Below are 16,159 nucleotides of genomic sequence, written 5' to 3'. Positions count from 1 at the left end.
ATAGAGTAACAGGGCATTTTATGGCCTCTGGAGAGGGATCACAGGGGGCAAGATTTAAAAAAATAGATGGTAGGGGGCAGCTAGTGGCGCAGTGGATAGAGCACCGGCCCTGGAGTCAGAGTACCTGAGTTCAAATCCGGCCTCAGACACTTAACACTTACTAGCTGTGTGACCCTGGGCAAGTCACTTAACCCCCAATTGCCTCACTAAAAAAAAAAATAGATGGTAGAAGAGTTGCACAGGGTAACAGTAAAGTGGCTGTGACTGTAGTCTGCTTGTGAAGCAAGGTTCATGGCGTTGAGGACAAAGGAGGCAGGGATGGGCAGTGCACTTAGAAACAAACACTGAGGTAGAATCAGGGCTTTAAAAAGAGGTAGCAGGGGCAGCTAGATGGTGCAGTGTATAGTAGCACTGGCCCTAGATTCAGGAGGACCTGAGTTCACAATCCAGCCTCAGACACTTAACACTTACTAGCTCTGTGACCTGGGCAAGTCACTTAACCCCCATTGCCTCACCCAAAAAAAAAAAAAAAAAAAGAGGCTGAAGCCAGGCTGAGCACTGGCTAAGAGAACCGGAGTCAGGAAGATCTGATTTCGAATCCCTACCTCGTGTATTTAATGACTGTGTGACCCTAAGCTGGTCACTTAAACCTGTCTGCCTCTGTTTCTTCATCCATAAATGGGGATAATAAGTATGCCTTCCTCCCTGAGTTGTTGAGGGGATGAGATTAGCAGATGTTTTGGAAATGCTTTGCAAACCTCAAAACACTCTTGTTATTTAGTCCTTTCCTGTGACTCTTGTGACCCTGTTTGGGGTTTTCTTGGCAAAAGTACCAGACTGGCTTGCCATTTCCTTCTCCTTAAAGCACTATATAAAAGCTATTGTTGTTGTTGTTATTGTTATTTGTCAGTTAAGGGAACATTCAACAATTCGTAAAGATTGTTGCTTTATGATACTGGCAGGGTGGGGAGTGTTTGAACTTCTCTCCTCCCCTTCCCCTCATCTCCTTGACCCTATTAATTGGGAATTTCCCTGGGGAAGGGTTTTGTTCATAAAAGAGACAGGGCTGTGTCAAGTGACCACAGATCCACATGGATGAGGTAATCATTATTATTATTATTATCATCATCATTGTATTTGCTTCCAAGAAATAGAAGCTTTCGAGCCCACTGTTTCCTTTATGGCATCCTCCACACGTGTAGGAAGAGCAAAGTGGCTGCACCATTATGGGGAAAGCAGTGATTCAATTCTGTACTGTACAGAGTGAACCTCTTTATGGGTTCAGAGTGTACTGCCACAGAGTGGGTCTTAGTCCAAGGAAATCCTCTTTGCCCAAACTAATTAAGAGTACTCTTGTGCTAAGTGGTACTTGACTGATGGACTTTAAGTGGTGACCCTTTGGGAGAAAAGTCTTGGTTGGACCAATGGAGTCATTTGGACCCCACGGGAGAACTGTGGGTATAGCTCTCCCCCTCTTGAGTAATGTAGAAAATGGAATAGAGTTTGTCAGAAATACTTGATGTTATTAAGCCATCCCTCTCTTCTTGTCCTGTTCAATTCTTGTTCCCTTCCATTTCCTTCTATGGTTGTCCACAGAAGCTCCACTCATGTCTAGAAAGTAGAAAAGATGATCATAGGCCTGTGGAGCTTAGAGCTAGAAGGGCCATGAGAGGCCCTCCATTCCAATCCATTTTACAGATGAGAAAAAGAAGAAGACAAGCATTTATTAATTGTCTACTATGTGCCAGGCACTTTGCTAAGTGCTTGACAATTATTCTCATTTAATCCTCACAGCAACCGCAGCAGGTAGATGCTTTTATTATCATCCCCAATTTACAGTGAGGAAAACCGAGGTATATAGAGATTAAGTGACTTGCCCAGGGTCACACTACTGGTCAGTATCTGAGGAAGATTTGAGCTGGGGTCTTCCCTGACTCTTGGTTTAGTGCTCTATCTCTGGCCACCACCTAGCTCAGACCTAGTTCCACTAACTCCCAAACCAGTGTTCTTTCCACTATACCAAGCTGCCTCTCATCTCTGCCAAGTCGTTTTGTTTTTTTTATCAAGCACCAAGAAATGACATTTAAAAGCCATTTTGGTATAACTAGATGGCATACTGAGCTTTTTATAAACAAGAGAAAAATCCCAAACATTTATTTTACAGTGACCCAAGGCTTGTCGTAAGTTACCGTCAAGTTAGGGGCTGTGAGTGGGGCATGGAGTTGAGGGTGGAGTGAGGGAGGGTGTATTTTCAGGATATCTTTACATAGCAGTTTTCTGTGGTTTCCTCAGGGCTATTTGATGTTCTTGGGCACCAGAGTGTCTACAGATGGGTCACTTCCAAACTAAGAAACAGTTTGTACCTTCCTGTTTGTGAAAGAGCTGCTTATGGGGACCTTTTGGTTGGCATCTTCCCAAGAAAATGTAGTTTCTTTTGTTTCCCCCCCTGGGAGATCTTCACATACCTGTAAAGCACAGGGAGAACTTTTTTTCCCCTCCTTGGTCCCTCACCATAAATACACCCCATTTTCCTGTCTAAATCCTTCCCGGGTCAAATCCTCTATGCTTCCTTCCCACATTTCTCTTCCTTCTTGGAATGCCCCATTGAGGCAGCAGGATACACCCAGAGGGGGAAGGGAACACGCATTTAGTAAGCACCTTCTAGATGCTGGGCACTGTGCTAAGCTATTATAAATTTGACGAAATCATTGATTCCCATTTAAACACTCAGAGCATCCTTGTTAGGGTTGGTACTACAGGTAGCAACACGCCCATTTTATAGATGAAGAAACTAAGGCTCAGAAAGGTGCCCTTGGTCACAAAACTAGTAAGAAAGCTAGATTTGGAGCATGAGGATCTGGGTTCAAATGCAGGCAGCGCCACTCCATTACTCTGTGACTGTGCCTTACCTCTCTTGGTACCATAACAGGAGGTGATAGGACTAAATGATTTCTCACGTCCCTTCCAAAACTGAATCTTCCAATCATGCATTCATAGGCACCACGAATCCCACTGGATAGTGCTTCATTAGTCTCTAAAATTGTCTCCTCCATTGGCTTTAGAAGTACCTTGAGAGCAGGGAACATTTAAAAAAAATAATATTTGAAACTAGGAGAGAGGTAACCCAGACTTTGTAACACTACAGTAGCATATAAATAAGAGCTCATTGGTTAAAAAATAAAAATAGGAACAGAGACTAGACCTGAGATTTCATTGGTACAGGAAACTCCCAGGTGAGGAAGAACCTATCAATAGCAGAATGGTACCTGGGGCTGCAATTTATTTTTAGAGAGTTGTCTGGGAGAACTGAGAGAGGCTGATGACTTGCTTAGGGTCACACAGCCAACATAAGGCAGTGACTGGATTGGAACTCAGGGCCTACTGGCTACCGGCCTATCTCTTGGTTATTGTTACTAGTTGATCAAGGTTCTTTCCCTGGGTTCAAAAGCTTCTAGTTATTAATTCCTTCCTCCTTTTGTACTCCTGTTTATCATTTCTGTTCCTTATCCTTACAGTCCTGAGCAAACCCGGGACAAGTCATTAGTATTGGTTGGTTGGTTGGTTGGTTGAATGAGGCCTTGTGATGGAAATGTTTTCCAGGCTTTTCTTTCCTTATTTAAAAACCCATGCTGTATTTTAATAGGGTTTTGAAAATTAGATTTTTATTGATATCGTTTGTTTTAACATTGCCTAAGTTTTCTCTTAATAGTCTTTTCCCTCCCTGCTCTCAGAGAGCCAGTCCATCGGACAAAGAACTTTTAAAACATAAAAGAGGAAGAAGCGGAGGAAAATATCAACAAAACAGATCAATACATTAAGAGCATCTAACATGATAAGAAATGTTCCACCCTCAAGGACTTGGGATTTCTGCAAAGGAGTAGGGAGGCTTCTTCTTCTTGTATCTTTTCTTTGGGGCCAAGTCTTTTTTTTTTTTAAAGAAATTAAATTTAAAGAAATTTTTGTCGATATCTTTTGCTGTAACATTGCCTAAATTATACCCTGTATCCCTCCTCACTCCCAGATTGCCATCTCTTATAACAAATAATTTTTTAAAAGAAAGCATAGGGGCAGCTAGGTGGTGCAGTGGATAGCCGGCCCTGGAGTCAGGAGGACCTGAGTTCAAATCTGGCCTCAGACACTTAACACTTACTAGCTGTGTGACCCTGGGCAAGTCACTTAACCCCAATTGCCTCAATTAAAAAAAAAGAAAGCATAAAAAGAAGAGGAAAAAAATATCAAGTAAAACCAATCAATACATCAAGAAAAATTAGATAATCTGCAGTGTTCCACATCCTTACCCCTCTGCAAAGAAGTTGAGGGAACTTTTTTCATAGCTTTTCTTTGGGGTCAAATCTGTTCTTTGTAATTTGGCAGTATTCATTTTAGGTCATTTTGTTGTGGTGGGTCTTTCTATTTACATTGCTGTGGTCATTGTGTTTGCCGTTTTTCCTGATTCTGCTTATCTTACTTTGCATTTGTTCAGACAGTCAAAGCTTTTCATGCTTTTCTATATTCAACATATTTGTCATTTCTCACAATTCCTATTCCATCCACAAACCATAATTTGCTTAGTCATTCTTTAGCTGGTGGGCATCTACTTTGTTTCTACTTCATAATTCATTATTACAAAGTTGGATTTATAACAGGGTTCAAGGATGGTTCATCATTAAGAAAACAAGGAACATAATTAATCATTTTAAAAACAGTAATATCCAAGTCCATATGATTAGCTTAATAGACAGAAAAATCCTCTTGACAAAGTACAACACTTTTCATACTGATTCTAAAAAATCTAGAAGGGGGATTTTTTTGGGGAAGGGCAGGGTGATGGGGGGTTAAGTGACTTGCTCAAGGTCACACAGCTAGTGTCAAGTGTCTGAGACTGGATTTGAACTCAGGTCCTCCTGAATCCAGGGCCAGTACTTTATCTACTGTGCCACCTAGCTGCCCCTGGGAGATTTTTTAAAAAATAAAACAAAATATCTACTTATAAGCATCATATACAATGAGTTTACACTAGAAGCCTGGCCAATAAATACAAAAGTAAAGCAAGGGTGCGCCCTCTTCCTGTTATTATTTTATATATAGTTCTAGAAATGCTAGCAGTAGCAATAAGGCAAGAGAACAAACTACAGGGCATAAAGATAGGCAAAGGGGAGACTGTAGTTATCCCTATTTGCTAATAATGACAGTGATGGTTTACTTGGAAAGTAAATCAGCAGAGAATCGAGCTAATTCAATGAATAGCTTCAGCAGCTAGGCCCCAGAAATCAACAGCATTTCTACATGATAAGAAGAAAAGAAAAGAAAAGAAAATCCCATTCAAATTAATCCTATAGAATATTTGAGAGTCAGTCTACCAAAGCATACTTGATACTTAAATAGAGTCAATTACAGAATGTTCCTTAAAGAAATGAAGAATTTTTAAAAAAAGAAAAAACTGGAGAATCACATCAATAGCTGAAAGAATATTCAGTGTTGATGGCTGGGCTATACCAACATAGCAAGAATGACAATATTATCTTTTTAATCATATAATATCATGTTCTTTTTTTTTTTTTTAGTGAGGCAATTGGGGTTAAGTGACTTGCCCAGGGTCACACAGCTAGTGTCAAGAGTCTGAGGTTAGATTTGAACTCAGGTCCTCCTGACTGCAGGGCTGGTGCTCTGTCCACTGCACCACCTAGCTGCCCCTTAATATTATGTTCTAATGATGTCTTTTAAGTAATATATAATTTTTATATTTTTAATGATATTCATGGTTTCCTGAAGGAAAAACACCCCCTCACCAAAACTTTTTTTGATAAAGAGAAATTATTCCTTTTGAATTTTAAGGAAATAGCTCATGAGAGGGGAAACCTTAGGTACTTAAAAGACTGATAGTGACCTTCCACACACACACACACACACACACACACACACACACACACACACATTGGAGTTGCATTAACTTTATCATTTGTTTGCTTATTGAATTGCATATTTAGTTAGCTGTTTCTCCATCAGTGGGCACCTGCTTTGAACAACCTTAGGCAAGTCATTTCACTTCCCTGAGTCTCAGTTTCCTCATCTGTAAAATGGGGATGAGAATAGCCCCTGCTTCTAGGTTGTTTTTGAGGATCGAATGAGATAATATAGGTAAGGGACTTTGCAGTTCTATATAAATGTTAGCTATTACCTTGTTTGAGCTAACAAGTGCTATGCTTTGTATTAACGGAGAAATTAAATTATTTGCCTGTGGTTACATAGCAGTGGTCTGTCACAGGAGGCATTGTTCTCTGGGCTTCCTGACTCCAAATCTACCAATGTATCCCTCCCACCCCCATGCTGCCTTTACAGTGGGAGTACCAACTTTGGCATCGGGCCTGGAGTTCAAATCGTGCTTTTGTCACTGGGATGCTTTGTGACTTTGGCTAAGACGCTTTTGCTTCTCAGCCTGTTTGTTCCCTCATCTGTTAAATGAGCAGCTTGGATTCAGTGACCTCAAAAGACCCCTCCTGATTTTAAATCGATGACCCTATGAATGTAAGTTTTATTGATCCGCCTGCCTCGGCCCTAAAATAAAAACAAAGCCAGCCAATGGGAGGTTTGGGTTCTCTGTTGGAGCGAGCTGAGCTGAGCTAGGACCTCCCTGAGGGGAAACATTACAAACAGCCACGAAGCCGAAGGCTCCAGCCTCCCCATCACTTTAAACCCAATGGTGTGTTTCTATTTAAGCAAAGTTCATAGATTTTTTTTTTTTGGTGGGGCAATGAGGCTTATGTGACTTGCCCAGGGTCACACAGCTAGTAAGTGTCAAGTGTCTGAGGTCAAATTTGAACTCAGGTCCTCCTGAATCCAGGGCTGGTGCATTATCCACTGTGCCACCTAGCTGCCCCCCAGAGGGAACTTTTAAGAGAATTAATACACCACCTCCCTGCTCTTTCCCACTTTCATGGGTGAGGAAATTGGAGCTCAGCCAAGGGAAGCACCTTTACCGCAGAATCCCAGGGTGAGCAGCAGTGGTGGCGTGAACCCCAGGACTCCTAAATTCTGGTCCAGGTACCATGTGCCCCGTGAGGGAGCCTGGAAGAGGAGCAGAGATCCAGTGTGATTGCTGTAGTTCAGACAGTCACCTACTGTGGCTCTGGCCACGGAGGTTCTCAACCTTTGTGTTTTTATCACCGACCCCCTTTGGCCATCTGGTGAAGCCTCCCCAAATCATCTTTTATGAATATGTATAAGAAAATTAAAAGGATGGCAAAGAACACTAAGTGGCCTGAAATAAAGATGTCATTTTTCTCCAAGCAAGGTCACAGATCCCCCACCCCTCAGTCTGTCTATGGATCCCAGGTTAAGGACCCTAAGGATATAAATACAAAATGGGCAAGAGTGCTGCTCTGAAGGAGCTTTTCATGTGAGGAGAGCCACAAATAAGTAAAGTTTCTCATTTATGTATGTGCGTGCACACACGTACACACACATACATGCATACATGTATATATATACATACACACATAACTAATATTTTACTAACACTTATACTATCATAATTACTTATACTACTATTAGTGTAGTTTATTATATGTGTATGTGTGCACACATACATACATACAGTCACGAGGTGGGGGGGAATAGGGGGATCCTTAGCTATTCCTCAATAGAGAAGAATTACACTTTCATACACAGCCAATTAGAATTAAAGTGGTCTTTTCTTAAGCTTTCATAGAGGATAGATGAGGTGTCCACTTGAAAACTGGAAAGTTCCCTTTTGGGGTGGAGTGGGGTGGGGAAAGCTTGGATTCTTGTCATATTCCTGAGGGTCCAGGGGGATTTTTTTTGAAATAATGATCCTGATCTCTGGGGTTTTCTGTTTCCTGGCTCCAGTTAGTAGCAGCCATGCCTAACTGACTTTCCTGCTATAGAATTTTATCTTCCCTCCCTTCTTAGGTGTGTGAGCCCTGATATCTAGTTGGTCAATCTAAACTTTAATAGTCCCTTGATTCCTCTATATGTCTGTCCTGTTATCTGGTTATCTTTGGTTTGGCTTCTCACAGGAGATTTATCCTAAGCCCATGTCACATTCTATATATCTAAACTTATGTGTGTATATATGTATATGTGTATGTATATGTACATACCCTGTATCTGTATCCACACATACATACATACTCTATGTCTATACACACATATGTGTGTGTGTACTTATACACAAATTATATTATCTCCCTACATGCTCCCCCTTGTTGGATGTGTGTCTACATAGATAGATAGATAGATAGATAGATAGATAGATAGATAGATAGATAGATAGATAGATAGATAGATAGATAGATAGATATAGATCCTATATATCTACACACCCCTGTGTGGAGTGTGTATGTATTACAATTAATTCTAGGGGCTCTAAGAGTTTAAAGAAGTAAAAAGTGCTCTCAAAGGAGGTGACCCAGCGTGGAATAGTTGGCAGTGAGGAGGCAGGGAATGCCCTCCAGCCTATGCCAAGGCATGGAGGCTAGCGATAAGGAGGAAAGGAGGGGGTCAATGTCACTGGAGAACAGATTGAATAGACTGGTGAAGGGGGGGGGCAGTAAAGGAAGCCAGAGCCCTGTGGTGAATGGGCTTTCAAGAGGAGTCTGTCTGTTTTATTTTGGAGGCCAGATGGGAGCCCCTGATAGTATTCAATTGACCTGATGCAGGACTGCTTTAAGAATGTGAAGCAGATGGCTGTGTGGAGGATGGATTGGAGAGGGGGAGAGACAGGATTCGGGGGAGACCAGCTAGGAAGCTTGCTTGAGTCAGCCCCAGAGACAAGGCTGGAGGGGGAGGGGTGGGATTGAATCCAGCTTGTCCCCTTCCTCCCTCCCCTGAGCCCTGTACAAGTCCTGTCTTGGAGCTAAAATTAGCAAAATTGTTCTGACTCCACTTCTGCCCTGCAGCTCTGCTGTTGGAGGAGGGACAATCAGACTCCCTTCCAACCAGAGAAGTGTTGGGCTGGGCTGGGGGGTGGTGAGGGGGATGCCTATACTAGTTGTCTTCTCTTTGTTTGCATTTCAATCTTGGGTGAGTCAATGCACGAGGCTCTCTGAAATGCCCGGCCCATTCTGGGCGAGAGCCAGGTGGAAGAAACAGCCCCAGAATGAGCTGTGCCTGGCATCTGACAGAGGTGTCCCAGGCTCCTGCTGGGGTGACTAAGCAGCATTCCAGGAAGCATGCATGCGAGTGTGTAGACTCTTTGCAGAGTGAATGAAGGGCCGACAGGAAGAAGGGATGACCAGGTATGGGCTGTTCAGGCATTTTCCTTCTTAGGATGAAAACGTCCGGTGGCATTGGCAGAACATTTTGTACCTGCTGTGTACAGAACACAGTGACAGAATAATTGAGTGGTAGAAGTTTAGGGCTTGGAATCTGGAAGGTCTGGGTTCAAATCCTATGTATGTATGAATGAATGAATGAATGAATGAATGAATGAATGAATGAATGAATGAATGAATGAATGAATGAATATAAATACAAGCCAGCCCCTGCCCTGAAGGCACTTATATTCTCATACTGGGAGACAACACATACTGCGGAGTGATTGGCTACCGCTGGGTTTAGGAAGTCCTGGAGGGAGGGGGAGTGAAGACTGCATAAGGTTACTTAACTTTTCTTGGCCCTGGCGTCTTTCTTCATCAGTAAAATGGGTATGATAATAGCAATTTAGGTAAAGGTGGGCGTTGACAACTGGCTTGATCAGGAAGGATCTCCTGTGGGAGGGAGAACTCCCTGAAGGGAGTCTGGGATTCCCAACAAGTGGAGGCATCGTGGACATGGGGCACCAGAAGGCACAGAGATAGGGGATGGCATTTCCAGTTCTGAGAGCATCAGGCATGCCGTGTTGGCTTGGTTAGAGAGTAGGTGAGGGGGAATAATGTGAATTAAGACTGGAAGGACAGGCCGGAACTAGAGTGTCAAAGGCTTTGATTGCCCTTTTATCTGCTTTTGTTGCTGTTGTTCTTATTTTAGTGCATCTGACTCTTTGTGACCCCGTTTGAGGTTTTTTGGGCAGAGATACTGGAGTGGTTTGCCATTTCCTTCTCCAGCTCATTTTACAGAGGAGGAAACTGAGGCAAAGAGGGTTAGGTGACTTTTCCAAGGTCACACAGCTAGTAAGTGAGGCTGGATTTGAACTCAAGGAGATGTGCTTTAGGAAGATCCATTTGGCAGGTGTGTGGAGGATAAATTGGAGACAGGAGATAGTGGAGCAAGAAGATCGATTAGGCTATTGCAGGGGTCCAGGAATAGAACTGGAGTGATGGCCATGGGGAAGGAGAGAAGACTGTGGAGGAAGAAAGGAAAACACTTGGCTAATGGGGCAGGGAAGAATTGAGTTTGAAGCTGTGATTGTGAACCGGGTCTGCCTTGGACCTTCCAGTTAATTATAAAGGTCATAACTCTAACACTTTCCTTTTACAGATAAGGAAACTGAGACCCATAGAGGGCTCCAGGTCACACATGAATTGAGGGAGATCAATCTGATCAATTAATCCCATCCCACATCAAAGTCAGGCAATAAACATTTATTGTGTGCCTACTTTATGCCAGGCTTGATGCTAAACAGCTCAGGATATAAATAAAACCAAAGACAGGTCCTGCCCTCAAGTTGCTTACAGTCTAATTGGAGAAGATAATGGACAAAAGGGAGTTGGGCTGGGAAGAGGAGAAGGTACTCAGGGAGTGGGGTCTCCTGACTCCCAGGACCATGCTCTTGCTACACCTTACTGCCTCCCCCTCCATCCACCTGCACTCCACCTCCCCCACCCTTCAACATGGTAGAAGACCCAAGTTTTTCTTCCTCCTTCTACCACTTACTGATGAGATGACCTTGACCTAACCCTCCCTGAGTCCTCATTTCTTGTTTGTAAATTGTGTGTGTGTGTGTTTAGGGATGGCAGTAAGGTAGTGGTAATTGGAGAAGACCCGGGCTGTAAATCCATGATCTCTTGAACCAAGGGCTGAAGCTGGATTTCATCATGGAAATAAATGTGCTTGGCTTATCTTCTTATCACCTGGCTGCCTGTTTGTAACTCTAGTTTGTATTCAGGGCAGTCATAAGTATATAATGATTGGGAAGATGTGCTCTAGAGTTTGGCCACTTAACTCTTGATTTCCCATGTAGACAAATTGCACAGCAACAATAGTCTAACCTTTCCCGAGTCAAAAATAAATTGGGGAGCTGGGGTGGTTGGGGCAAGAAGAGAGGGGGAAGGCTACTAATAAGGAACAAAGTGAGCCTATGTTGAAAGTTACCTCCTTGGTAGAAATCCAGAGCTCCAAAAAGTTTACCATGCATTTAGAGCATTAATTTAACTTGAGGTCAGTTTTATGTGAGGATTTGATTTAAATTTTATTTATTTGTCTTTTAAAAGTTGCTAAGTGAATGTCAGTATAGTTGGTTTTCCTTTGTAATCCTGTGTGTTTTGTTTTATGCATAACAAAGTATGATTCTGAAAATTATAGGCATCTCCAGATTGTCAAAGGAGTCCTTGATCCCCCCCCCCCAAAGTTAAGAATCCCAGATTTAGAATATAAGCAGACAACAGATAAGCCTATCCTTGAGGAGGAAGAGAGATCTCTTGTGAGGTGGGTCATAGAGGATGCTGGGTGGTGGTCATAGAGGATGCTGGGTGGTGGTCATAGAGGATGCTGGGTGGTGGTCATAGAGGATGCTGGGTGGTCCAACCACTGTTAGGTGTAACCGATAGAAAATAGGGCCATACATGACTCTTGGAATTCTGGGATTCTTTAGTGATGCATTCAGTTTCCTGAGTTACTTTGGGGTTGGGGGGAACCCAACTACCTAGACTTAGGGAGCTCTTAAGAAATTATGTGAGCCAATTCTCCCATCTAGACAAGTCTATACTTAACTGTTCAAGAATGGCCACTCTTGATGATGGGCTTCCTCAGCTTCAGTGTGGTGCTAGTGGAGGACAAGCTCCCTTGCTTATTGTGAGAAGGCTCATCAGCAGATTTAAACTCCGTTCTTTCTGATTTCAGGCCCAGCCACGACTTTGTCTTCTGTACTACCAGCTGCCTCCGATGACAGTCATAAATCACTTACTGTGTGACCCTGGGCTAGTCACTTAATCTCTCTTTGCCTCATTACCTTGACTATAAAATACATCATAGGGTTGTTGAGATAATATGTGACAATTATACTGACATTCATACAGTAGGTGCCATATAAATGCTTATTCCCTTCCCCTACTTGTTAAGCATCATGCTGGTGCTGTATTTATATTATTGAATTTTACATTATATTATCATATTTTATTCTCTTATTCTTAATAATAAGATCATTATTATCCTGTTTGGTTAGTTTTGTCTTCATATCCCACCCCCCCCAAGTGCTTCAATATTCCTATGCGGGTTCTGTTTTCCATTCTGTCATCACTTGTCTCATTGCTCCTCTTGCCTTCTTCCTAAGTCTTGCCAGCAGAACTATGCTTCATATTCTTGGGGAAAAAATCCATGGTATGTGGGAGGAGCGATTGTTATCAAACTTATCTTAACCATCTGAGCCACCAGTGACCCAGTGTGTTGATATGAAACACAATATTTTTAAGGTGCTTTAAAATATTTTAAGAACTGAATATTAAGTATGAATATTAAAGGCTGGTGAACCCTGAACCATGAAAGACTGGTGGTTCTGCTTTTTTTCTTTTAATTTTTCTTTTATTCATTTTAAACTTTTTTTTTAAATTTGGAGTTCCAAATTCGGTCCCTCCCCCATCCACTGAGAAGGCAAACAATATGATATTAGTTATGCATATGAAATCATGCAAAACATATTTCCATATTAGCCATAGTAGTTATGTTAATGTTACATTTAAAAGCTAGGCTCATTCATCGACCAACCCCTTGACAAAAAGGTAATTCATTACATTTAAATGCATGAGCTCTTCTTAGGTTCTTTTTGAACCTGTGTCTGAGGGTAGTTCTTTTTTTTTTTTTTTTTAGTGAGGCAATTGGGGTTAAGTGACTTGCCCAGGGTCACACAGCTAGTAAGTGTTAAGTGTCTGAGGCCGGATTTGAACTCAGGTACTCCTGACTCCAGGACCTGTGCTCTATCCACTGTGCCACCTAGCCGCCCCTTTGAGGGTAGTTCTTAATTTGATTGCAAGGATTACTATTTCCAAGTAAGATACGGCTTACATTTTTTTGTCTTTTTTCTTTGGAGGCCCTGGTGCTATGAGTAAGGAATTCTGGTATGCAGGACAAGTTCAGTGACTAAGGTGTCCAGGGCAAATTCAGGAATAGTTCCACGAAGAAGGAAGGGCATGTGCCCTCCAGAGAGGCTAGCCTATCTGGTAGCAGGACCACCCTCACCTCTCTGACTCCACAACCCTCTGGTGTAGTTTGGGAGGCAGCAGGCAGAGGAAGATGAACTCAGGAGGAGGAGGAGACATGACCCTGGGGGTAGGTAGCATCCCAGGGCCAGGTGATGGAGTCGGAATGACTGAGAAGGCCTGGCGTACGGCCAGTGGAGAAATGTGAGGTTGGTGGAGGAACGTTGTCAGAAGAGGAATCGTGCACTCCACCCCCATGTTGGCACGTAGTAGCAAAGACTTAATTGCCCCATCCTAGTTAAAGATTTACAGTTCAATAAAGTCTGGTTCAGGATCAAGTAGTTACTACTGGCAAGATGACCTCAAAAGTCCAGTGTCCTCATTTACAGGCAAGTGAACTAAGGCCCAGAAAAGTCATGTGTCTTTGGGCAATTCCAGCACTTCTGTCCATTGTAATAGGTTGCTTCTTGTGGGACTCATCATCACCTTTTTGGGATGCTCAAGTCTCCCCCTTCAGACTTAACTCTTTAAGCACTCAGGGATTGAAGCAGCCCTTTCCACTTCTTAGAGTTTGGGTCCACCTCTAACACTTGATACCTGTGTGATCTGGGGCAAATCATTTCCTATCTCCCAGCCTCAGTTTCCCCATCTGTAAAGTGAAGAGGTTGACCTAGCTGGCCTCTGAAGTCCCTTCCAACTCAAGGCCTGCGACCCTATGATCCGTTCCTTGGCTGAGAGAAACGTAAATAATATCCACTGAGTTTTCTTGTATTTCAGCTTCTGAAGAAGTGCGTTTGTATTACTCAATTACCCTAATTAACCTAACTCCATCACATTACCTCACCACTCTGTTTACAGAGTCCATTATGGGAAACAAACTTTCTGGCACCAATGACCCTGGGAACTTGAATCCATATGGTGTTTTTTTTTTCTTTTTCTATTTCTTCTCTCCACCCTTTAAAGTGACTCTTTAGTTTGACTCATATCAGTGGGTGTCAAAGTTCCCCATCAGTGGGAAGGGCAGAGACCCAAGCTACCTGGGCACCTTGAAAAGCCCCAAACTGGATGGTGACCTCATTCCCATTCTCAGCTTTCTTCTGTGGAGACCAGTAGCTGTTGCCTGATTAGGCAGAGAGACAGTGAATCATTCAGGGAACACACCTTGATGAAGGCAGGAGACAGGCTGCCTGGAAGTGAGCTCCGACAATAGCTGACGGATCTTATTCTCTTTATTATTGACTGTTTGGGAACTCCACAATTTTGATTTCACTAGATTATGTACATTTTCTGTGTGGTTTTGTAACTCTAAAGTGTGGAGGGAGGAAGGAAACAGAAAGAGCAATTTGATTTTTTAAAAATATTTCATTTTTATTTCATGTTTATTAAAAATTATTCATTTATTTTTATGGGATAAAAATAAATGTTATTTTCTATTATAAAGTTGGTGGTCATCATGGTATTTTTGATTCTTTCAGGTGGAGAGGCATGACATGAACACCCTGAGCCTTCCCCTCAACATCCGGCGTGGGGGGTCTGACACCAACCTCAACTTTGATGTCCCTGATGGCATCCTGGACTTTCACAAGGTCAAGTTCACTGCTGACAGCTTGAGGCAGAAGATTCTCAAGGTGACTGAACAGATCAAGATCGAGCAGACATCGAGAGATGGGAACGTAGCTGAGTACCTCAAGCTTGTGAACAGCGCAGACAAGCAGCAGGCCGGGCGCATCAAGCAGGTGTTTGAGAAGAAGAACCAGAAGTCAGCCCATTCCATCGCCCAACTCCAGAAGAAATTGGAACAGTACCATCGAAGGCTCCGGGAGATCGAACAGAATGGCACCCCACGCGCCTCCAAGGACAACGCCAGGGACAACCCAAAGGATGGCCACGGTAAATCTCGGCCGGCATGCCAAGGGATGGAGAGTGGCAAGTCGGGCATGCCAGGGGTCTCCCTGACACCGCCAGTGTTTGTTTTCAACAAGTCCAGGGAGTTTGCCAACCTGATCCGGAACAAATTTGGCAGCGCAGACAACATCGCCCACCTAAAGAGCTCCTTAGAGGAGTTCAGGCCGGAGGCCAGCTCGAGAGCCTACGGGGGAAGCGCCACCATCGTGACCAAGCCCAAATACGGGAGTGACGACGAGTGTTCTAGTGGCACATCGGGCTCAGCGGACAGTAACGGGAACCAGTCCTTTGGGACTGGCGGAACCAACACTCTGAGCAGCCAAGGCAAGCTGGCCATGATCTTGGAGGAGCTACGAGAGATTAAGGAGACCCAGACACAACTGGCCGAGGACATCGAGTCTCTCAAGGGCCAGTTCAAAAGGGAATACAGCTTTATTTCTCAGACCTTGCAAGAGGAACGATACAGGTACTGCCCTCCCTTATGCCCTCTCTGTTCTGTGCAGAAGCAGGCAAGTAAATTCACAAGGAGAGCAGACGTGACCACAGAGGGGCCTGTCCTCGTTAGAGCATGTTGTGATAGGGATGGTTTCCATGGATATGTGGGGATGGTCCTTTTCCAGACAGCATACCTCTGAGAGAAGGGTATGTGCACATATCCACCTCTGCACAAACACAATGCTTCTGCACTTCTAAAATCTGTGAGGCATATGCATTCATTTTTAAGTTCCTAGCCCAGCAGAATCCTGTTTTTAAAGTATGTGTAGGGGGCAGCTAGGTGGCATAGTGGATAGAGCACCGGCCCTGGATTCAGGAGGACCTGAGTTCAAATCCAACCTCAGACATTTGACACTTACTAGCTGTGTGACCCTGGGCAAGTCACTTAACCCTCATTGCCCTGTAAAAACAAAACAAAAAAACCAAAACAAAATAAAGTATGTGTAAAA

At 43.3% G+C, this 16,159-nt stretch overlaps 1 protein-coding gene across 2 annotated transcripts in view; it reads left to right on the top strand.

Annotated features, from left to right (window-relative positions):
* Positions 1 to 16,159, top strand: part of TMCC3 (transmembrane and coiled-coil domain family 3) — a 124,701-nt gene that overhangs the window by 86,230 nt on the left and 22,312 nt on the right. For both annotated transcript variants that reach the window (XM_043968086.1, XM_043968087.1), the window contains exon 2: positions 14,786 to 15,681. In XM_043968086.1, the coding sequence (XP_043824021.1) occupies positions 14,786 to 15,681 (896 nt within the window). The remainder of the gene's footprint in view (positions 1 to 14,785; positions 15,682 to 16,159) is intronic.

This window comes from Dromiciops gliroides, chromosome 5 (genome assembly GCF_019393635.1).
Source record: "Dromiciops gliroides isolate mDroGli1 chromosome 5, mDroGli1.pri, whole genome shotgun sequence".
In the NCBI taxonomy this organism is placed as follows: domain Eukaryota; kingdom Metazoa; phylum Chordata; class Mammalia; order Microbiotheria; family Microbiotheriidae; genus Dromiciops; species Dromiciops gliroides.
The sequence above is the reverse complement of the archived record's forward strand: the minus strand, read 5'-3'. Positions and strand labels throughout refer to the sequence as shown.